The 23,192-nt window shown below is 40.3% G+C and overlaps 1 protein-coding gene across 4 annotated transcripts in view; it reads left to right on the top strand.

Moving 5' to 3' along the window:
* The window catches only part of trim3b (tripartite motif containing 3b), a 46,999-nt gene extending 27,657 nt beyond the window's left edge, over nt 1–19,342 (top strand). For 3 of the 4 annotated variants that reach the window (XM_012856216.3, XM_012856212.3, XM_012856213.3), the window contains 15 exons: nt 3,316–3,445; nt 3,999–4,109; nt 4,241–4,392; nt 4,637–4,817; nt 4,991–5,092; nt 5,248–5,346; nt 5,488–5,640; nt 7,086–7,464; nt 8,524–8,627; nt 8,742–8,909; nt 10,887–11,055; nt 12,172–12,213; nt 14,822–14,892; nt 14,976–15,116; nt 16,278–19,342. In XM_012856216.3, the coding sequence (XP_012711670.2) occupies nt 3,316–3,445; nt 3,999–4,109; nt 4,241–4,392; nt 4,637–4,817; nt 4,991–5,092; nt 5,248–5,346; nt 5,488–5,640; nt 7,086–7,464; nt 8,524–8,627; nt 8,742–8,909; nt 10,887–11,055; nt 12,172–12,213; nt 14,822–14,892; nt 14,976–15,116; nt 16,278–16,430 (2,155 nt within the window). In that variant the 3' untranslated portion in view covers nt 16,431–19,342. The remainder of the gene's footprint in view (nt 1–3,315; nt 3,446–3,998; nt 4,110–4,240; nt 4,393–4,636; nt 4,818–4,990; nt 5,093–5,247; nt 5,347–5,487; nt 5,641–7,085; nt 7,465–8,523; nt 8,628–8,741; nt 8,910–10,886; nt 11,056–12,171; nt 12,214–14,821; nt 14,893–14,975; nt 15,117–16,277) is intronic. The other variant, XM_012856219.3, reaches the window with a different exon arrangement.
* Nucleotides 19,343–23,192: the final 3,850 nt, after the last annotated feature.

The following is a 23,192-nucleotide window of genomic DNA, read 5'->3' as shown; positions in this document are numbered from 1 at the left end:
GGCATACTTCCATTTTTTTTTAGGGTCCAATTACAAATGTTCAATCTAAAATCTCTCAGAAATGAACTCACCACCTGTATGGATATGAGTGGAGCATTTTCTTCCTGAGCCAAGCAGACGACTTGTGTGTCAAAATGTAAGAATGAAGATTAGAGTCGGCTGTGTGTCATCGGGGTAGACTGCTTAATAAGTCTCTTTTCCTTAGTTGTATCCTAATTTGATGGAAAAATAAACCTGGATGTATGTATGACAAAAACAAAAGTCACTTTTCAAGATTTTAGAGCCTGTTATTGACAGCAGTGTTTTGTACGTCGTGTTGTTGTGTGAGACGGTAGCAAACCGCTCATAACCACAGCCCCGTTTGAACATGCCTGCATGTTGCTGTAATTAAAAGAAATAATAGAGCGAGCGTGCAGGCCAAGGAACTGCAAGACAAATAGCTGCCCAACAGAGGTTTTCTAATAATTCATAAAATCAAATTACCGGTGACTCCAAATTAATATTAGTGTATTTTCATCAACGTAGCTGAACAGTACAGCAGTGCTACTGCTTAGTAACATACAGTTGAAACCTGATGTTAACATTCACTGTATGAAAGGACACCATTTATTTTCACCAATTCAAGTCAATTGGGATTACCAAAAATATTTCTGTTTGCTAAATGCCAGAATAATGCGTTATTGATGGACTTTAGTTTGAAACTGTATGGGTCAAATGATTTGGGTATCTGTCTACAAGCTTCTCACAATAGTTAGCTTGAATTTCGGGCCGTTACTACTTAAAGAACTGGTGTAACTAAGTCAGGTTTGCAGGCCATGTTGGCTCATGTCAAGGGTTTGTAATGGCTACTTCAAAACATTGACTTTTGTAGACTTTGACACACATTAGATGGAATATGAGGGTATGCTAAGGGTCACTGGCCATTCTGAAGACCCGTTTGTGTCCATGCCCTCTCTTCCTGACCGCTATCTTGAAATTCTGCTTAAGTATTTCCACATGATGTTCTTTCCCCGTGATGCCATCAATAGCTAAGTTTACACAGACAAGCGCAATCGGAAAAAAGGGCCGATCAGAATAAAAAGCATCATGTAAATACACCAATCAGAATATGATGATCGGGTTAAGATCAATCAGAATGAAATTGTAATCTGAATGAGAGAGGGGGATTTATGCTGATTGATAATCCGCCGACGTAAACGTGACGTATTTCCGCGTTGCTGAGTGGCGGAAATACGTCGGAAAGCAAAACTGCCGGGGCTCCCGATACAACCTTTCAGTTCGAAACAATAAAAGAGCTCAAAATTGTTGCTTACCCAGTAACGTTTCAACTGTATTAGAACATCGTGCAAGTCGAGCCTGGGCGCTCAGAAGACAAAGCGACTTGTATAATATTGGTTTTCTTACCTTTTTTTTGTTTTTTAGTTAAGACAGAAGTACTTCTTCTGTGTTTTTTAGGGGTATTTGATAACTGCGCATGTCAGAGTGGTTATATTCTGAATAAAGCCACGTGCATATAAACACAAATTATGATTGGATTGATTGATTGTATGCCCATGTCAACTATTATTTAATCCAAATATATTTTAATCAAATCGTTAAATTGTGTGCGTATAAACATAGCTTAGGCTTTTTAAAGGGCACCAGTCGCTATTGAGGCAAAACACTCCCACGGCGCCACTGTAATGTACGGCAGGGATAGTGTTCTCGGCCTTGTAAGTTTCTATTCTGTAAGCATAATGACGGTCTTTAAAACCAGACACTTTCATTTTAGTTTGATCAGATCACACAACATGTGTCCAGAAACGAAGGTCTGTGCCCATGAAGGCATTTACGAGCAGTAATCTGACCCTTTATGTTGCTTTTGGAGAAATGACGTCTTCCCCTCGGAGCGGCCTTTCAGCCAGTGCTGTGGCAGGACGTGGTTAGCAGTGGATAACGACATTCTCCTAGCACCTTCAGCCAATGTCTTCACAAGCTCTTTCGCTTTTCGTTCTGGGTATCGCACTTTTAGCACCAGGACACATTATATGTTTACAGGACATACCCCAGGCATATACCTGCAGGTAAATGTTTGAACAGATGGACAGATCAGGCCTCTGGAAATTGTACCCAAGGATGAACAAGATGTTTGGATGTTCATAAATCTAAATTCTAAATTCTGCGTATTTTCGTTCAGTGTGTGTAAATGTCTTGATTTGACTTTATACGTTGTCGGATTTCATTTTGGCCTGAAGGTAATAACCTTCAGCGGCTAAGGTCTATGGGAAGAGGCTTGGAGCAAAGGGACACTCTGCTACTGGATGAGTAAAAAGCATCTAACTAAATTCACTGCTGGTTGCAGTAGCATTATATCGCACTGTATATAATGATCAAAACAATCTGCCTTTAATTTGAGTGCAATAATTCTAATTTTTGGTATCCCTTGACAATAAATTTGTTTTATTTATAATCTATTTTTTAAATTTCATCAGGAGCCCTATGAATATTTCATTTCCAACCCATTACTTCTGTTTTCCCTGGGGTATATAGCTATGACTCGAAACAGAGGCTTCTTTATTTGTGCCACTGGCCACTAGGCTGTTCAGCTCACCACTATGCACAGTGAGCAAATGGTGAGCAAATTGTGTCGTCTCGGGGTCACCAAGTCTCCATAATAACCGTCAGACGTGCCAGCGTCTGTTTCGGAGGCATTCAGACCATCTCGAACAGAACCGGGTGGCATCTGATAAACTCTACTGGAACTTTAACTGGAAGCGTGGACAGATCGAGCTTTCCAATAACAAACATCCCGGTTGTGCATGGAGTGAAACGAAAAAGACGGATATATGTGAGAATGCCCCTCGCGTCGGCTGTTAACTGTGGTGGAGGATCTGTCATGCTGTGGGTTCTATGATGATTATATTTGAAGTACCTGAATTTTTTTTGTGACAGGTTGGATCTTCTTAACATTTGTCAGTGTTTGATTATTCTACAAGAACAAAATATATCATTGGGGGTGATGTTACACATTTTTTAGCAAAGGTGCGAATAAATGCAGCCAGCTCTGTCGGTGACCTTTCTCAAAGGAAATATGCGCATGCTCCTTGCTCAGACTTGTGTGTTCACCCACATTCACACTTCAATTTCTCTTCTTTTAATACTCTGCTAATGTGTCTCAGTGATGGTGATAGGGTTGGAGTTGTGCTTGAGTGCTTTCCTCTTTTTTTTTTGTCTCTCTCCGTAATGAAAGGACCTTTTTTTTTTTCCATTTTTACAAAGAGCGATGCATTTTTCTGTTAAATATCACCCTTTTTTTCTCTGACTTCCTCCTTATAGCTGCCTCCAGAATTACATTCCCCCGGAGTCTCTGACGCTCTCGTGTCCTGTGTGTCGGCAAACGTCCATCCTGCCCGAGAAGGGAGTGTGTGCTCTACAGAACAACTTCTTCATCACCAATCTGATGGAGGTCTGACCCTATGTTCCGTTTTTTTTTTTTTTTGTTATAGAAGCTGCCTCTACCACCGCATTTGCGCACGCATTGCACAACGTGCATCATTTATTTTGCAAAAATACACTACTAAGTATACAAGCAGGCCTATTATTTAAACATTGACACGAAAAGATTAGAACAAACGAGTAAAACCTGTATGTGTGTTGCCTTTTTTTTTCAAGCTGCATTTGGTGAGAATGGTTTTGTGAGAGGGGAGGGAGGACATTCTTCTAGACTGAGGTCATTCTGGACACTTTAATCTCTGAAAGATTTTTTTAGGGATGCATGGCTTTGGGAATTTGATTAACAGTGGCTGGAAGTCCACTAACTTGTTGTTAATGTTCTGGGTTAGAAAAAGGTAGTATTGACTGTTTTAAACAGACCGTAAATACCACTGTGTGATTTTCTAACACAATGAAATGAAAAGAAAGGGGTATTTGCAGGCATGCTTATTAGATACTATTTATTGTTATATAAATTATTATATAAATGACGCATGATGTGGATGGTAATGTCTGTGTTGTGTTAGGTACTCCAGCGTGAGCCGGAGTGTTCGCGGCCCGAGGCCTTCAGCGTGTTGGAGTCGGTCAGCGCAGCGGCAGCGGGGAAGCCCCTGTGCTGCCCTAACCATGAGGGAAAGGTGACCTCAACACTTACGAACAAATATCCTGCATTGTTGTATTTGCTGCTGCAAGTGGAGTGGAAGGAAAAGGGAAGTTTCCATGTCTTGGAAGTGCTGGGTAAGAGGTTTCGGTTTGGCTCCACCTGCAGGTGATGGAGTTCTACTGCGAGTCTTGTGAGACGGCCATGTGTTTGGACTGCACAGAGGGCGAGCACCGGGATCATATGACTGTTCCTCTGCGGGACGTTGTGGAGCAGCACAAAGCCGTGCTGAAAACACAGCTTGACGCCATTCGCAGCAGGCGAGAACTTTTGATCTTCGTTGGGTGATTTTTAGATTTCCCCATTCGTGCAGTGGTTTAAAGTCACAAGCATTTCTTACTGAGTCTCATCCTAAAAAGGATGTTTTTAATCTGCATTTCTCTTAACATTATATTTAGTTGCAACAATAGTTTTGTTTAACTGTTTTTTTTTTTTTGGGGGGGTGGGGGGGGGTGGGCAGCTAAAGACATCTATCTAAAATCCTGTGTTCTGGTTGTCTTGCAGGCTCCCTCAGCTGACCGCAGCCATTGAGCTGGTGAGTGAGATCTCCCGGCAGCTAAACGAGAGAAAAACGGAGGCAGTAACAGAGATCAACGGCACATTTGAAGAGCTGGAGCGGGTGCTGCATCAGCGCAAGACAGCCCTCATCACAGACCTGGAGAACATCTGCGGCGCCAAGCAAAAGGTCCATTCCAGACACGGACACACGCATGCAGTCATTGCTTGTTCCTGCTCCCCAGTCTTGCCTACTTGTGTACAATTTTTACCTTCATTGGACTAATATGTTCCTGTTTGTTTCTTCTGATATCCTTCCTTTACATTTTTCTCTGTTTTTTTTTTATACCTTCTTGAGTGCAGGTCCTCCACGCCCAGCTTTCCTCTCTTCTCCAGGGGAAGGAACACATCCAGAGCAGCTGCAGCTTCACAGAGCAGGCTCTCAGCCATGGGAATGCCACTGAGGTGGGTTCGCTGCATATCGTTTGCAAGCTCTACTCATGCGGTGACAAATCAGCAGCCCCACAGGAATGGACTATAGTTGTAGATGATGCATTATTTCAGATTTGTGTCTTTTTTTTTATTTTTAGTTAAAAATGATTCCTGTTTTGTACGTGTAGGTGCTGCTCGTCCAGAAGCAGATGAGTGAACGGGTCACAGCTCTGGCCAGACACGACTTCCCAGAAAAACCACATCAGAACGCACATCTGCACTGTCAGGTACTGAGCGTTGCCACGATCCAAACCGCTTTCACCAAGATTGACGTTTCCTTCGCCGTAAAGTGATTCCCACTTAATCAGCAGCAGCAGGAACAGTCCTAACACTTAAGTGGTTCTCAAAGCAGCGGTTGTGCCCTCCAGGTGGAGACCGAAGGTCTGCGGCGCTCCATCCAGAACCTGGGAGTTCTCCTGACCACGTCGGCCGTGGCTCACACCTCTGTCGCCACAGGAGAGGGACTCCGACACGCAGCCACTGGGCAGCACCAAACCGTCACCGTGACGACAAAAGACAAGGTACAGACGGTTTGGTTCTGTAACTTTACTGCAACAGGATCATTTGTCAAAGCTCTTGCCAGAAGAATAGAATAAAACTAATAGAAATATTGCTTTTCTCTCTGATTTAGTTTTGCGCTGCCTTTTTAAATGTATTTTTAATTATAAATTGCATTTTATTATGTAACAACCACACACTCAATAAGGTGTTTTATTGGGATTTTATTTGACAAACCAACACAAAGTGATGAAAAATTGTGAAGTGGAAGCAAAAGGATGCGTGCGTTTCAGTTTTGGTCTCGTCTGACCACACCTTCTTCCACACGTTTCCTAAGTTATCAGCAGGAAATGGGACTTATTTTCACTTTTTTTCAACGAAAGCTTTCTTCTTCCTACTCTGCCAAGAAAGCCACATGTGCATGACTATGCGTTCTCAACAGATCCTCCCACTTAAGCTGAGTTGTGGACCACTGTAGCTCCTCCAGAGTCGTTATAAGCCTCATCGCTGCTTTTCGGATTAATAAGCCAACCCGTCTGTTTAGGTGGAGAGCCATGTTTTGGTAGTTTTGCAGTTGTCACACACCACTTTCCATTTTCACATGATGAATAGACCAGAGATCTGTGAGGTGTTTAAAGGTTGAGATATATCTTAAGACAGATCACCCGCTATTACCATCTAATGTAGAACAGATTACTAGATCAATGTGTGCTTCTGTGCTTTTTTGTCTCTCTTGTTGTGTCTCTGCTCTGTCTTCTGTAACCCCCAGTCGGTCGAGGCAGATAACCGTTCATATTGAGCCCGGTTCTGCTGGAGGTTTTTGCTTCCTGATAATGGGGAGTTTTTCTTTCCACTGTCGCTTCATGCTTGCTCAGTATGAGGGATTGCTGCAAAGCCATGGACAATGCAGACGACTCTCTCTGTAGCTCTACGCTTCTTCAGGAGTGAATGCTGCTTGTCGGGACTTTGAAGCAATCAACTGGTTCCCTTTATATAGGAAATTTTTGACCAATCTGTATAATCTCATTGAATTTGACTTTGTAAAGTGCCTTGAGATGACATGTTTCATGAATTGGCGCTATATAAGTAAAATTGAATTGAATTAAATTGAATGAAAAAACTCTGCTTTTAAAAGCTGTACAAAGGTATATTTGTAAAACTTTGCTTAACTCAAATGCACCTGAACCAAATAATTTATTTGGACTTATTTAAGCCAATCGATCCTGGTTTGTCTGAGCATTGATGCGTTTAAACGTTACAGGACAGTGAGTCACAAGGATCCCGAGAACCCTAAAATAGATTTAAGTTTATGACAAAATGAGAATTACTTCAGGAGGTATGAATCCATCTGAAGAGCATTGTAATTGGTTACCAGCTACATTTTCTTCTTCTTTTTATCTTAATATTAGATTTTTTAATTGTTGCCTGTACTGTAAGCTGAGTTATAATTTTTTACAATTATTCATAGGATGGAGAGTTGGTGCGGACCGGAAATGCTGTTTTAAAGGCGGAGATATTGTCGGCCGACGGCAACAGAGCTGCAGACACGGAGATAACGGACAACAAGAACGGAACGTACGAGGTGGGCTACACGTTACGCTCCGAGGGAGAGTACTCCTTCTGCCTGCTGCTCTACGGTCAGCCCATACGCGGCAGCCCGTTCCGCCTGCGGGCGGTCAAGCCGTCAGACGTGCCCCAGTCTCCGGACGACGTGAAAAGGAGGGTGAAGTCGCCCAGCGGGACTGGGGGCCACATCCGTCAGAAAGCGGTGCGACGGCCCTCCAGCATGTACAGCACCACCAAGAAAAAGGAGAACCCCATTGAGGACGAGCTCATCTACAGAGTTGGTAAGACAGACTTCAAGGAGACATTTCCAAAAGTTACCTGCAAAAAGTACGTTAATAACAGGCCGTGAGTTGCTTTCGGGCGCTGTACCGATCCGTTGTGGTGAAGAGAGAGCTGAGCCAATAGGCCAAGCTCTCGATTTACCGGTCGATCTACGTTCCTACCCTCATCTATAGTCACGAGCTTTGGGTCGTGACCGAAAGAACGAGATCCCGGATACAAGCGGCTGAAATGAGTTTTCTCCGTAGTGTGTCTGGGCTCTCCCTTAGAGATAGGGTGAGGAGCTCAGTCATCCGGGGAGGACTCAGAGTAGAGCCGCTGCTCCTCCACGTCGAGAGGAGCCAGTTGAGGTGGCTCGGGCATCTGGTCAGGATGCCTCCTGGACGCCTCCCTGGAGAGGTGTTCCGGGCACGTCCCACCGGGAGGAGGCCCAGAGGGAAGACCCAGGACACGCTGGAGGGACTATGTCTCCCGGCTGGCCTGGGAACGCCTTGGGATTCCTCCTGAGGAGCTGGCCCAAGTGGCTGGGGAGAGGGACGTCTGGGCCTCCCTACTGAAGCTGCTGCCCCCGCGACCCGACCCCGGATAAGCGGGAGACGATGGATGGATGGATGGATGGATGGAAGGATGGATGGATGGATGGATGGAGTTGCTTTCCCTTATTGCAAACCGGTTACTTCCCAATAAATTCTTTGAATTTGTAGACGAGAAGCTATTTAACAACAAGCAGAGTTCTTGTGCTTCATTTGGCTCTGTCAAAGAAGATGCAACACACGAACAGATCTCAAAAGGATCACAGTGATTTACATGCGCTGTTTGCTGCCAGACGAATGCAATGTAACCTGCAAAAAACAAACATTTGTGCCATTGTGGCTGCGCCTCCCGTCTCAAACAAGAGTTTCAAGTTTTTAACTCCAACTCCTAATTCAAAACCTGCCCGGTAGGCTGGCAAGAACGCAACAATCATTGCTCAGATTTAGCAAGAAAGGATAATAAATCATACACAGGGAGAAGGTTAATAAACACCCCCAATTACCGAACGCGTGTTTGTCTCCCGTCAGGTTCCCGGGGCAGAGAAAAGGGTGAGTTCACAAATCTGCAAGGAATCTCGACCTCCAGCAACGGTAGAGTGGTGGTGGCTGACAGCAACAACCAGTGCATACAGGTGAGACGGACGCAAAGAGCAAAAACGCATGAAGAAAGCAGGCTGATGTGACCGCTGTGCTCTCAGAGGTCGGTGCTGTTGTTGAAACGGGTTGTCTGATCCAAATGGTTGCAGGTGTTTTCCAACGATGGGCAATTTAAATTGCGCTTCGGGGTCAGAGGGCGTTCTCCCGGACAGCTGCAGAGGCCGACGGGCGTCACCGTAGACGTGAACGGCGACATCGTGGTGGCCGATTACGACAACAGATGGGTCAGCATTTTCTCCTCAGACGGCAAGTTTAAGGTACGCTGTCACACACCGTCTGATCTGTACAAGTCTCTAAATCAGGGGTGTCAAACTCATTTTGGTTGAGGGGCCGCATACAGCTTAATCTGATCTCAAGAGGGCCACACGAGTAAACTCGTGTGGCCCTCTTCACGAGTAAACGAGCAAGATTAAATAGAACTAATAAATGTGGACTTGTTGTTGATTTTTATATTAAGTTAATTTCACTTTTACACAATATATTATGAATAACCTCAGCGTTTTTAAGAAAAGTATGTGCAATTTCAACAATACTTTTACTCAGTTAAACATTTACTTAAGTGCATTATGCATAAGAACTGATCACAGTGATTGTACAATGTTGAAAAAAATGTATTCACATTTTTTTGGACTTAAAAACACTGTCCTGCATGACAAAATACATCAAACAGATAAAAATTAAGAAATGATTTGAATTTTTCCACACCCGAAGCTTAATCTGCTAATTAAAACACAGCGCCCCTCGTGGACAATAGGAACTGCATATTTTCAATTAAACGAAGTACATGTTTTTTTCAATAATTGTTTTATCATTCTCTTCCTTTTATCTTGTCCACTTGTGAAAGTCAAATCTGATGAGCTCTTTGTGGCATCTTATTGCCACATTGCCAGACAGGACACTGGAAAAAAAAAAAAATATATATTTTTTTTATAATTTTTTTTTTTTTTATAATAATACATTTAGCCACAAGGCCGGACTAAATTGTTTGGCGGGCCGGATCCGGCCCGCGGGCCGTATGTTTGATACCCCTGCTCTAAATAAACCCCTCTGTAATGTGTAGTGGGGAAAAAAAAAAAAAAAGATCAGCATTAAGATGTGTTGTAGCATGTCCGCGTCCTTGAAAAGTAAACTCCGTGTTTTACTGCAATATTTATGATTGTGGGGGAATTTCTGGAGAGGAAAAATAGAGGAATTCAAACAGAGAAAGGCGTTCTGGGTCCTGCAGGTTTCGAAGCCTGAAGACAGCATGATTCATAGAAGAGGGCAGGAGAGGCTACGGCTGGGTCGGAGGATTGTTTACTGCCCCTCTCATCGCTCACCTTGGCTTCAGCAGCCGTTCTGTCGGCCCATGGAGATCCCTCTGCGGGGGCTGTTGGGTCAGGGGTACAGTTTATCGGTTTGCCTCTGTGAATTCAAAAATAAATATTAACCAACTGAAAAAAAACAAAAAAAACATTTGCTAGATAAGATGGATTCTATCTGTTATGAATTACCCTGTTGTGGTTCTCGCAGGTTCTTTACCTGTAAAAAGTGGTCTTCTCTATTGTAGATTTATGTAGCAATAAAAAGACTCTTGAAACAGAAACTATACTTTAACATATTTAATCTAACAAGGCAGAGGGATGTTTACATAAAACAATGCGAGACAGGTAAGAATCCGGACGCGAGAGCTCCCCGATCATCACTTATATCAGCATTATACAGACCATAGTGTGTACAACCCTGCAAGGGGGTGTGCCGTATGACGTCAGTGTTCCTAGTATGACATTACTGGAGAATATCATTCTATATTGTGGACGTGACCAAGCTGACCCATTTACCCTTAATCAGTCATTATATCCAATCTAATTATGTTAGTCTCTGAATCCTTAGTGTTCGTAAGTTATCAGTTCTCTCCCTGTTGACTGCTTTTTTGCAGCTATAATCTCATAATCCTTAACATCTCTCTGGCAGGAACATGAAGACAAAACAAAAATGACCTGGCTGGAACTTAAAGATTAGACAATGAACAAAACATAAAAACAACCATGAATAGAAATATCACAACCAAGTTGATCCAGGTTTGAGTTTTTCAACTTGGCAACTACTTTTATCACTCTTGATGCAACCCTCTTCTGACTACAGCACTAGTGCAGACAGCAGGGTGAAGAAGAGAAGCCCTGCACAGGATTTCAGCCAAAGAGTTTTCACATATACTGTAATTAATCTATTCTGCCTTCTTTTTTTAACCACAGAATAAGATTGGTGCAGGCCGTCTCATGGGTCCCAAGGGAGTGGCTGTGGATAAAAACGGACACATCATCACTGTGGATAACAAAGCCTGCTGTGTCTTCATATTTCAGTCCAATGGAAAGCTGGTGACTAAGTTTGGAGGCAGAGGGACGTCTGATAGACAGTTTGCAGGTGAGCAGGCCCCCTAAGCCTCTAACAGCAGACCCTCTTCAAACGCTGATAGGGAGGATCCTAACTATCTGTGAGAGATGGAGCATTGCCGTCAGCTTTTGGTTTTCCATAAATGGAAAACAGTTTTGAACCTCGTGTTGGCTCTACAAAAGAGCTTCACAGAGTGTTTCTCCTTCATCCAGTCACACTTCCATGGATTTTCACAACAACACTTCCTTTTATTTTAATCCCACACTGAGTATGGAATGCTGAAAGTGCCACAATGTGCAAAAAAAAAAAAAAATCATAAATTATTCATGTATCCATAGTTAAAGTTTAATTTAATTCAATTATTTGTTTAGATTACTTAAATTTCCTGTACATATTATATATATTTCCTGTAGATAAATTGACCATGAAATAAGCAAGTCACAGCAAGTTATAACAACTTGCCCACTGACTTGGTAGACCTTTTATGCCGCAGCGCCTTCCTGACACAACCGGGATTCAAACCCAGGTCCCCGTTATCAACGACACCACAGATGGACATAAATACCTACTTTTATTTTCCTATTGTATTTGCTATATTTGCATTACCAACATCTTTAATGTAGCGTCTTGACAAATAAATAGGGAAATGTGTCAATGTGCTTTTTAGGAATATAATAAATACAATGCTGTATTTGTTTGATAATATATTAGGTTACTTATTCACATTTACTATTTTAATTAATTGGCACTAAAGGTAATATTGAATTACTATTATTACGTATGTTATTTGTCACTCTTGGTGTTCCATATTTATTACAACGCTTAAATTCAGTGTATTATGCAAGTCACTACCACCTTGGCGAAAGCTGAGGATCAAATCAAAGATAATTTTTATTGGAAGACAATCGTTTCTTCTAATATTCTGTATTTTACTTAACAATCAAGTCACTAAAAAAACAACACAATTTACACATTTCTTTTTAACAATCAGATTATGAGATGGTAAAAGTTATCTCCCACTTTTAGTCAGCAGCAGCAGAAGGCACCTGTGCTGACTACCCTGAAGTGTTTTCTTCGTTGCCTATCTTTATTTCTGATGACCTGCTTGTTCTTTCTTTCTGTTCTTCCTTCTGTTCTCTGATTCAGAAAAACTTGGCCCAAACTTTAATAAATCTGGCTCAGTTTTCAGTAAGTACTAAGTGTGGCCTTGCTGCGACCTTAATCCTACGGTGTCCTCTGTCTAACCCAATTCCCTGATCACGTGTCTGACTCCCAGAGACCGGGAGGTTGTTGGTAAAGATTTGGATGAAGATAAGCTCGTACAAAGATTGTCCAAAAATTCAGGAAACAGCGTCATAAGTAACAGAATCAACATAGTGTCATGTACATTGTGTGTTTTTTTTTTTTTTTTTTTTTTTTTTTGTGTGTGACAATATAAATAGAAATTTCAAACATGCAGTGCTGCGCAAAAGTATTTGCTCTTACGGATGTCATCTGGGTTTGCTTTTGTCACACCTAAATATTTCAGATGATCAAATGAGTGTCGCTATTGGACAAAGATAACCTGAGTAAATACAGGGAGGCATTTTAAACTGACAATTTCTTTTTTTAAAACACTAGCCAAATTAACGTGGCCTTATGTGTGAATATAACTGCTCTTACTGTTAAATCACGAATTAACATCGATTCACAGTTTTTTTTTTTGGTTAAATTTTATTAGTCACACTTGGTGACCAATTGCTGCCTTAAACTTAAGAATAAAAAAAAATCACATAAGAAGAACCTGTCTGACAACATGATCGCAGAAGGGAACATATCTTGCCCCTTAAGAAGAAAAATGGTTGCAAAGTGGCTTTTAAGACGTTGGTTGTTGAGAAAACATGAAACAGTTATGAACCTTCTCAGGACCGGCTGGCTGACAAAAAAAAAACAAAAAAAAAAAAAAAAACTCTCCAAGAGCACATTGGAAACTTATTCAGGGGATCACAAATAAACCAAAAGCAACGTCTAAAGTACTGCAGGCCTCAACTACCTCTGTCGCCTTCCATTAAGCATCCATACGAGAGTTCTTCCAAATGTGTTTTTTATCAATTTGTGGAAATATGTTGATACAGTTCAGGACCATGTATAGTTAATTTTTTTTTTTTTTGCAGGTTTTAACCCACAAACAAATCCCCAGACAGCAGACACACACAAAGACAAAATGAAACTAAGATAGAATAAATAACATTTGCACCAAGTAGAAGTAAAATACAACAAAGTAATAATGTGACAGACGACAATAAGATATATTAAATATATTATCCACAAATGTGTTAAGGAGGGGGAAAAAAAGAGGGAGGGGGTGTACTCAGGGATCATAGTAGTAGATGTCTCAAAAAACGCTTATCTTTTTTCTATTGTCGTTCAAGCTACATATCTCTTATCCATGAATGAGAAGGAGGAGCTGGATCTTTCAACCTTTTATAAGGTTGTTTCCCTATCAATTAATGATTCAAATAAGGGACTTGTATTTTGTGACGTGATAAGTCCCGGTCCGGAGAAACTCCAAGATGGCCGAGAAGCAGGTCTGGCTCAATCTCGCAGAGCAAAACCTCAGATAAAACACGAAAACCTGACTTCCACAAACAGGCCACAACATTACCAAAACATATGAATTAATGATGACACACAATCGGGGTCCACGTTTGGGCAAAATGGACGGCAGTATAACTTTGGAGAATTGTACCTGGTGGAATACTTTAAATGGCAGAAAGCGTGGCAAGCGCTCTGATCCAGAACAGAATCCCACAGATCGTCGGGGTTGGTGGACTGGAGGTCTTGTTCCCAGACTGCTTTGATAGCAGTCAGAGATAGTCAATACAATTTGGAAACGAGATTATAAAGTTTAAACAACACACCTTTAGACGTAGGATTGACTGATAGAAAGGCATGCAAGAGTTCTAACGTGGAAACCACTTCTAAATACAAAATGAGAAAACAAAGAACACAAAGGCATGTGTTGCTTTTTGAGCTATTTAAACCTTCGTCATGTGGTCACACAGGTTCTGTTTAGCGGTTTTCTTTATTCCATCAGTAATCTGGTGTGGGTATATCTAGAGGAATTCAACTTCAAAAAGTGGTTAATTAAAGTTAATTTTTGATATAACAACAGGCCAGTTATACTTTCCTGTAGGGCAAGTTTTTTTTTTTTGGGCCGTTTTTGTCCTTAAATTCTTGAAATCTGCATTTAAAAGCCTCTCTAATGTATTTACTCCTCTTATTATTTTCTGATATTAAAACTTGATTCGATGCCAAAAAAAAAAAAAAAAAAAAAAAAAAGCAAAAACAGAAGAAATCTCTAATGGGCCTAATACGTTTTCACAGAACTGTGTAAATGATTTTTTTTTTTTTTTGTGGTTTCTGTTAATCAACAATCCCCCTGTGTTTTTATGAAGAAAAAAAAAACATTTATATGTTCTGAAAAACTCCTATATGGGTGGCCAGAAAACTCCAAAATCAACACAACCAATGCACGCTGCAATTTATTGAAATCGTCCTTAGAAAGCACACGACGTCTGTTAGCATGCACTAACGAGGCAAAGCACGGTCCAAGCCGAATCTTAGTATTTGCGCCTCTCTGTAATTTAATTCTTACTACTGTTTTAGAAGTGTTTTGAGCTTTAGAGAAATACCTGAAAAGAATGTGAGCAAAACAATTTGAGCTTAATATGAAGGAGCGACAACCTGATCGAGCACGTTTGACCAGCCTGATGACTGTTTTCCAACCTTTCTCTGATTCTATCTCTCTGCTCAGGCCCGCACTTTGTCGCAGTGAACAACAAGAATGAAATCATAGTGACGGATTTTCACAATCACTCCGTGAAGGTAAAAGGAAGTAGAATCTCTCTGCAAGTCTTGGTGTTCAGTGAGTGCGTCCGGCGGCTTGATCGGCCTACCTCTTGTGGCAGGTGTACAGCGCCGACGGGGAGTTCCTGTTTAAGTTTGGCTCTCACGGTGAAGGTAACGGCCAGTTCAACGCGCCCACCGGTGTGGCTGTGGACGCCAACGGAAACATCATTGTAGCCGACTGGGGTAACAGCAGAATACAGGTAGTTTTGTCATTACTGATGAGCGATCATGACAGTGAGCTGAAATTACAAATCTCTGACAAAAGTACAGTCTCCTTCAAAAGTTATTCATACCCTGAGAGCTTTTTATTATTATTATTATTATTATTATTATTTGCAACAACATAACTTCACTTACATGAAGGTGGTTTCCTTAGATTTCTTCTGCTTTTTGTTTCTCTAAATGTTTCAGACAATCAAATACATTTTAATATGAAACATAATCTGAGTGAAAACTCTCAAAGCCGCTCTGGCCCCCTAACAATTGGCTGTGCCACCTTTGGTAAAAACAACTGCCATGAACAAGGCAGTGTTTTGCATTGTTGTGGAGGAATTTTGGCCTAATCTTCTTTGTTTTTTTTTTTAGCATCGACTTCCTGTTTAAGAACATGCCACAAAATCTAGATCAGATTTAAGTCTATACTTTGACTAGATCACTCCTAAGCTATGAACATTTACCTTCATGGTTCCATCGGTTTAGCAAGTTGTCCTGGTCCTGAAGAAGAAAAGCAGCCCCAGACCATGGCAATACCCCCGCCATGTTTGACTGTACTTGCAATGTTCTTTTTCCTCAATATCTGGTTTAGTTTTACACCTGATGCAATAAAAGTGTTTTCTCCGTTTGTGGACAGTGGCTGACAGTGGACAGTAGCCTCAGAAATGTCTTTGTAAGCCAATCCAGACTGATAGATGTCATGGACGTTGCTTCTCATATTTTCTTTAATTTCCTTAGATCATGGGTAGATTCAGCTTTTTGAAATTATTTAGTCTGATTTATGCTATCAGAGAGGTTCTATTTAAGTGATTTCATGATTTTAAATATTAGGAAATAATCAGATCTGAGCATAGCTAGTGAAAAAAGTGTAGTGAATCACAATTGAATTGTATTTCCTCCTAGGGCCATGTTGGTTTGGATAGCTTTTTTGCCTTAATTAATTAAAATCTCAAATCATTTTGAATATACTCAGAGTTTGTTTGATGTTTGAATTAGTTTGATAATCTTAAACATGAAGAAAAACACAACCGGAAGAAATCTTTAAGCAGGCAAATGCTTTTCCACATCATTTTTAAATAGCTATTCTATAATTGGCAAAAGATAAACAATAAATGCTAGAAAACCTTTTGTTTTTTTTTGTGTTCTAGGTCTTTGATAGCACAGGGTCTTTCCTGTCCTACATTAATACCTCAGCAGACCCGCTCTACGGCCCCCAGGGCCTCGCTCTCACCTCAGACGGACACGTGGCAGTTGCGGACTCCGGTAATCACTGCTTCAAAGTTTACAGATACCTGCAGTAGACGAAGGAAAGACATCAACGAATCCTGCTTGGGTGAATTAATATTAAACGCTACTTGTAGACATTGAGTTGCAATGTTCCTGCACCCCATTTGGACAGATTGATTTCTTGTCCACTTTACTTCAGAACTTTGGGCAAAATAATTGCAAGAATCAGCATGAAAAAAATGCATTCCTAGTATTAGAAGAAGAGAAATGAGTTAGATTTCTGCTTGTTACATCCCAGTGGACGCGCCCTACCAGGCTTGTGATGACCCTAATTTTTGGGATAGATTCAGGACTTCCCCAGCGACCAGCTAGGGTAACAAACACTTATTATCCCCACCGTGTTTTCACACGTTACCATGATGTTGTAAAACTGACGCCAAGCCCAAACAGTACCACAAAAGGAATAGTGCATGACTTTTAAAGTGAGGTTCTGTGCAAAAAATTACAAGCAATTAAAATCTTACCTGCTTCAGATTACTGTCATGGATTCTTCATTTAGCATTAATACAAATTAGTAAATCCCAGAGACTGAAACTAGCACATGGTCCGAGATGGGCCGAATTAAAAACGTTTATGAAAAGGGTATTTTAAGAACCTTTTAAACGAATTATTTTTGCATTCAGTAATTATTTTGAAGGTGATTTAAATGGTGAGTCAATTTAGGAGGGGGGTGCACAACCAGTAATCTTCCTCTGTGTAATGTGCACATACAAAGCATGTCTGGGTCAGAGTAAGCTAATTTAAAAGTAAAAAAACTGATTAATTATACTTTGATATATATATATATATACCTGACATGGCATTTGAAGCTTTTTGGCTAATCCCTTTTTATTAGCGTATGCTAAAATAGAGCATAAACTTTATTGTATGCCTACCAAATACCAAGAAATTTTTGTTACTGATTTCAAGTAAAACTTTAAACAGCATTAGCATTTTAACTCCGTTGCTGCTATTAGGATAGTTGATATTGTTTGCTAAGGTTAACTTGTGTTTTTTTGGGGGGTTTTTCACGCACAAAGCGACAGGCACCATAAAATCTACATTCGTAAGGTACAGTGGAAGCATAGTGTTTTATGCAACCACAGGCCACTCCTTCAGGCTGTCCGATGGAGTTTGTGTGGAGCATGTGTGGTTAAATCGAAATGATAAACTAAAATGGTTAATAGCACATCCAAAGTAATTGCAAAAAAAAAAAAAAAAAAAAAGAAATACATTTGCCATTCAAGACCTTCAAAATGGAAATCCCCTCTCTGGAATCACAACATACCCTCTGCCCAGATAGCTGGCCCCTTTGCTGCGGCTCACACACCTGTCTGCACTATGTGTCCTGACAACAAACATATTGATGTTTTTTTTTTTTTATCTTCATCTAAATTCTTGTGGTATTATGAATGCTGCTCTTGTGGTGGCTGTGTTCACCCCTGGGCTTGTGTTCACCTCACATCATCGGCCCTTTTGGCAGTCTCGGGCAAGTAGTTATTCGTATACATCTCTGACGCTTTAGCTTGAGTTTTTTTTAAACAACTAATCTGGATTTATGCTAAACAAAGAACCCCAGAGAGTTCTCTGCTGCATGTAGGATATCACTGCTTGTAAACGCTTAACAGAACATCCCTTCATAATCCAGAAAAAGACCATTTTGTCACTGTGCGCCAAAAAAAAACAAAAAAAAAAAAACCCTGCTATTACTGCCTTCCATTTTTTTTTTGAAATATGGAGACAAAACAGACCATATAAGGAATGTGTAGTTAAAGGTCAAATCGTCATTTTGCACTTTATCACGCTGACGAGACGGATTAGTTGACCTTTGTGCTAGCTGTTTTTAGTTGAAAGAAGCACAACATCCCGACCAGCTCCACTTCTACAGGTAATTTCCTTTTTCGGGTCTTGCTGTTTGTAATAACCAAAACAGATTTCTAAAATTCGACCCCACGGCTTTTTGCACCTTTGTCTGTTAATATCAAGAAATTACTGTAATTGTACATATGTATATGTAGGTCTACATATGGATTTATTGTCCATGTTCTATTGCTATATAATCCTACTTATTCCAGCATTTAAATGAAACCGAGATCATGCAATGCAGTAGCCAGCTGAATGACTGAAACATTAGTTGAACAAAAGGTTGTAAACGTTGTTTGCTGTATTTTATGTTTCCAGATGATTTAATTTATTTATTTTTTTTTTGCTTTTCTTTTCTATATAATTTGTTGTACAAACTATTTTTCTAACTGTTGCGTTGGACACTTTAACTCTCTGCCAAACATTATGTTGTATGTTATAAGTTGTAGCATCCGAAATCTGATCTCTCCTCTCAAATTCTTGTTTTAACACTGACGTTTCCTTCAGCCAAAACGTGTTCTTGTAACTTTCTTTTAAACATTGCACAAAGGACAAATATTCTAAAAGTTCTATCGTTTTGCAAGAATAATATATGCCTCTATGTTTAGTTCATTTATCATAATCAAAGAGTGTATTGTACATTACAGTTATTTTGTTAATGTGTCTGATGACCAGCACCTTTGTCATGGACTTTTCTTTTTTGCGTATTTGTTTTTATCTGTGGCCCCTGAAGGAACCTTTTTTTATTATTATTTTTTAGCTGTAGTTTATAAAAGCTGCTTTACTTTCTTCTTGTGTTTCCCATTTGTTGGAAAGCAGTGTGTACTGACAAGTTATTTTTCTCCATGAATCAAACCCCTCTGTCGTTGTATTGTTTTTTTTTTTTCAGTGTCAATGCCTTTTAATTGCCACTAACTTGTTTTGTGTGATTAAAATTAAACTAAAGCACATTTAAATAAAACGCTACATCTACCAAATATGTGTACGACTGTATACTACAGTAGGTCAGAACTTACAGGAAGCAGTCACGAGGCGTATGTAATCCTGGAAAAATCATTGCAAAAATAAACCAAAACAGTGTCGACCGCTGCGTGGTTGTGTGTTTTGTTTCAACAGACTTCTGCTATTTACAGCAGAATCAACATATTTTTTTATAAGATGCCGTTTCGAGCAGCGGGTCCAGGGGGTGTGCTAAGTGCGACTGATCTTGTGCAGCCCCCATGATTTGGCCCACCAGCACAGGGGGTTGATGCAGATGGAGACTTTTTATTTTAAATCAGGGCAAAGGTTTTGCAGACCAGTTAAATTTTCTTCCAGTTGAAAATGTCAGGTACGTCAGTTTGTCTTTTAATAGCCACTTTGAATGATTTATTTCAGGCAATCCAGCAAAACTATACATTTAACACAAACATTATGTATAAATAATGATACACGTAATTGGTTACATGTATAATTTAGTGATTATGTCTGAAAATAAGTTTTTACATTCTTTTATTTTTACAGTAAACTGGACCCCATCTATTTAATGACTTTTACTCAAATGCAGACTGTGGTACACCAAATTCTGCTTTTATTTCAAAGACTGACCCAAATCCTGTTGCCATGGCCAAGAATAGACACAAATTATTTCAACTCTTTTCAAACGAGCCTGTAATAATTAACAAACTAAGCAGCCATTGTTTAATAAAGCAATTGTGCAAAACCCTTATCAAGTATTGGATGCACGATGACTGACACACTCCTTACACATAGAAAATCTGACACATTTGTTGTGTAAATATAGCATGCTCATATTTTGTTTAGCAGGTTAAATACATCTATTAAATTTTTTGGTCATGTTGTTTTTCTAAATTCTGTTTCCTGGCACTGAGTACTTTTGACTTGCCAATTTTGGCCATCTGGTGAGATTTGGACATCCCTGCAGTTGGGGGGTGGGGGGTTACAAACCTGAAGATGATCAATATTTAAGTGACAAGGGCTTTCTGGCAACGACATAACTAAATTGAACCTTTTTCTGAACAGTCTTCTGTATGAAACAGGTTTACGACGATGTGTCTTTGTTAGGTTTAGTCATTTGCACTGCACTAAGCTCACATCGCAATAGAGAAGCAGCTAAAAGTCGCCTCTGAGTCATTACCTGAGCGGGAGGAGATGAAACCGTTTTCTCACCTCCTCCTTAAATGTCCTGGATAAGAAAAGTGAATCAGCATCACCAGATCGGTCTGCTGTGGTTTAAAAAAAAAAAAAAAAAAAAAAAAAAGGCCACGATGGACACGATGCTCAAAGGCCATTTTTAAATATTTAGACATAAAAAGGTGCTGGAGTTCCAGTTTAAGAATAAAATTGTCGAGATACAAAAGTGAGCAGGCATCTTGCTAACTTCATTTATTAGGGTTCTATGCCCAGAACTATGATTAATTATCCTGACACGGAGGAGAGACACAGCTTGTTGGTTTTGGAATAAAATCAACAACTTCCTTAACTTAACTCGCCTTTTTGTTCTCTCTCGTAAATCCCATGCAAACTGTCTTCATGTTTCTTTAAGAAGGATCTTTAACTTAGACAAATAAACTTGTCTAAGTCTAAGTTTGTAAAGAAGCCTCCAGGTAAGGGATTGTCTTTGCACTGGGGCATCCAGTGAGAAACGAAGGAGTGAAGCTGCCAGTCCATCATTTCTTTCATATAAACATCTGTTATTTTAAAATTCTCTCCAAAAAAACCCTCCTTTAACAAAGCTTTTTTTTGACTCACAAATCCTTTGTAAAAGCTTAATGACGGAGTTACAGGCTGTCCAAAATCGGCACAGCAATCCAAAGCTCTTTTCCTCTAGTGTTCTTACTGTGGACCCCATGAAACATTTTAAGAATATTGAATTTACTGTTTATTTAAACACATTTTAATAACAGGATAAAACTTTTCTGCCTGTCCCTTCATTTTTCATGCACACCAGTCTGCCTATGTGCTGCTCTGCAGTTCTGCCAGCGGCCTTCAGGGGCGCTAGACCAGCAAGTTGCAGGTCCAGCGCCCTCTGGTGGCTAAAGGTTACACAGTGCTGCTGCTTCAAAGGAGACTTTCAGTTGGACAAACTTCAACAAAGACCAACAAAGCAGACTTAATATTTTTTTTTTTTTTTTTTTGCTTTTATTGCACTGGACTTTGAGGACAGGTTAACATAAAATATATCTCTACAGCACTGTTGCTGCTGCCTTGCTCAAGAGCCACAGGGAGAATTTACAGGTAAAATGCTGAACTTTTTTTTGCCTTAAAACAATTTTGAAACGTTAATAAAACTTATTCTTAAAACACGTCTGAAGCTCAGGGGAAGAGAAAAAAGAGGTAAAATTCAGAAGTTGTTATCCTTAAAAGAATTTTGAAATGTTAATAAAACTTATTCTTAAAACACATCTGAGCAGATGAAGCTCAGAGGAAGATAAAGAAAGAGGTAAAATCCAGAACTTGTTTTGCCTTAAAACAATTTAAAACGTTAATAAAACTTATTCTTAAAACATGTCTGAGCAGATGAAGCTCAGAGGAAGAGAAAGAAAGACTTTGGTGACTTTTGCTTCAACTTAAATGAAAACATGGAGGCTTTGGACCGGCCGGCCCGTCTAGTACACAAGTTCATGATGTGATTGGGGGTGAACCTGGGGGTGCAGTCGTGTGTCATCAGAGTAAACAGCAAGGGGCTCCGGATGCAGCCCTGAGGGGAGCCCGTGCTGAGGGTGATGACATCAGAGGTGGTCTGTCAAACCCGGACCGACAGTGGTCAGGAGGTGAGGAAGTGGTAAAGGGGTGTGCTGAAGCCCAGATGTTCCAGTTTTTCCACCAGATGCTGTGGGATGAGGGTGTTGAATGCTGAAGTCCAGGAACATGCTCAAAGGGGGCGGTGCGTGGGCTTGGAACCCTTTAGCCCGGTACGAACTATGTTTCGGAATGTTTACAGGCCTCCTAAGTCCACATCAAACTTTTTTTTAAGGATTTTAGTGACCTCTTGTCTGTGATATGCGTTGATTATGACTGTTTAATTATTGTGGGAGACTTCAACTTTCACGTCGACACCCCTGAAGACAGAAGTGCAAAAGAACTGTGTGACACACTTAGAAACTTTGGTTTAACTCAGAATGTTAAACAGCCAACACACAAGCAGGGACATATTTTAGACTTAATCATCACTAAAGGTCTAAACATTTCACAGGTCAATGTAACTGATGTTGCCTTATCCGATCACTTCTCCGTTACCTTTGAATGTATCATTTCCAGTGACTCATTTAGCCAAAGGGACATCGTAAGAAAACGCACCTTTAAGGACAATGCCACAGAAACTTTTATTCAAGCTTACTCTGCTACCTCAACCTTGGGCTGCAACTCAGTAGATGAGCTAGTAGATAACTTTCAGTCTAAAGTCTCAGACATCATTAACTACATTGCTCCTGTCAAAGTGAAGGTTTTTTCCGGGAAGAAAAAATCTCCTTGGAGAAATGCTCCAGCAGTTAGAAGTGAAAAAAGGGAATGTCGGAAAGCTGAACGCAGGTGGAGAAAGAACAGACTCCTGGTTCACTATGACATCTATAAAGAGAGACTTTACAGATATAACTTACAACTGAAAAATGCAAGAGAATCTTTCTTCTCTGAGATCATTAAGAAAAACATTAATAATGCTCGTGTCTTATTTTCCACAGTCGACAGGTTAACAAATCCTCCTGTGTCCGTGGCTTCAGAACTCCACTCCACCAGGGCCTGCAATAAATTTGCAAACTTCTTTACTGAAAAAATCCAAAAGATTAGAGGATCTGTTTGTACATCCATACTAAGTTCAGTACCAAAGTAGTCTCCTACCAGAATTGATTTTGACCAAATGTCCCAATTCAGCCAAATAAACCACAAAAGCTTAGAGCAGATAATTCAGCAGTTAAGTTCCTCCTCAAGCTGCCTTG

Source organism: Fundulus heteroclitus, chromosome 11 (assembly GCF_011125445.2).
Source record: "Fundulus heteroclitus isolate FHET01 chromosome 11, MU-UCD_Fhet_4.1, whole genome shotgun sequence".
Classification (NCBI taxonomy): Eukaryota; Metazoa; Chordata; class Actinopteri; order Cyprinodontiformes; family Fundulidae; genus Fundulus; species Fundulus heteroclitus.
Note: the sequence above shows the minus strand (reverse complement) of the source record. Positions and strands in the feature narration are given on the sequence as shown.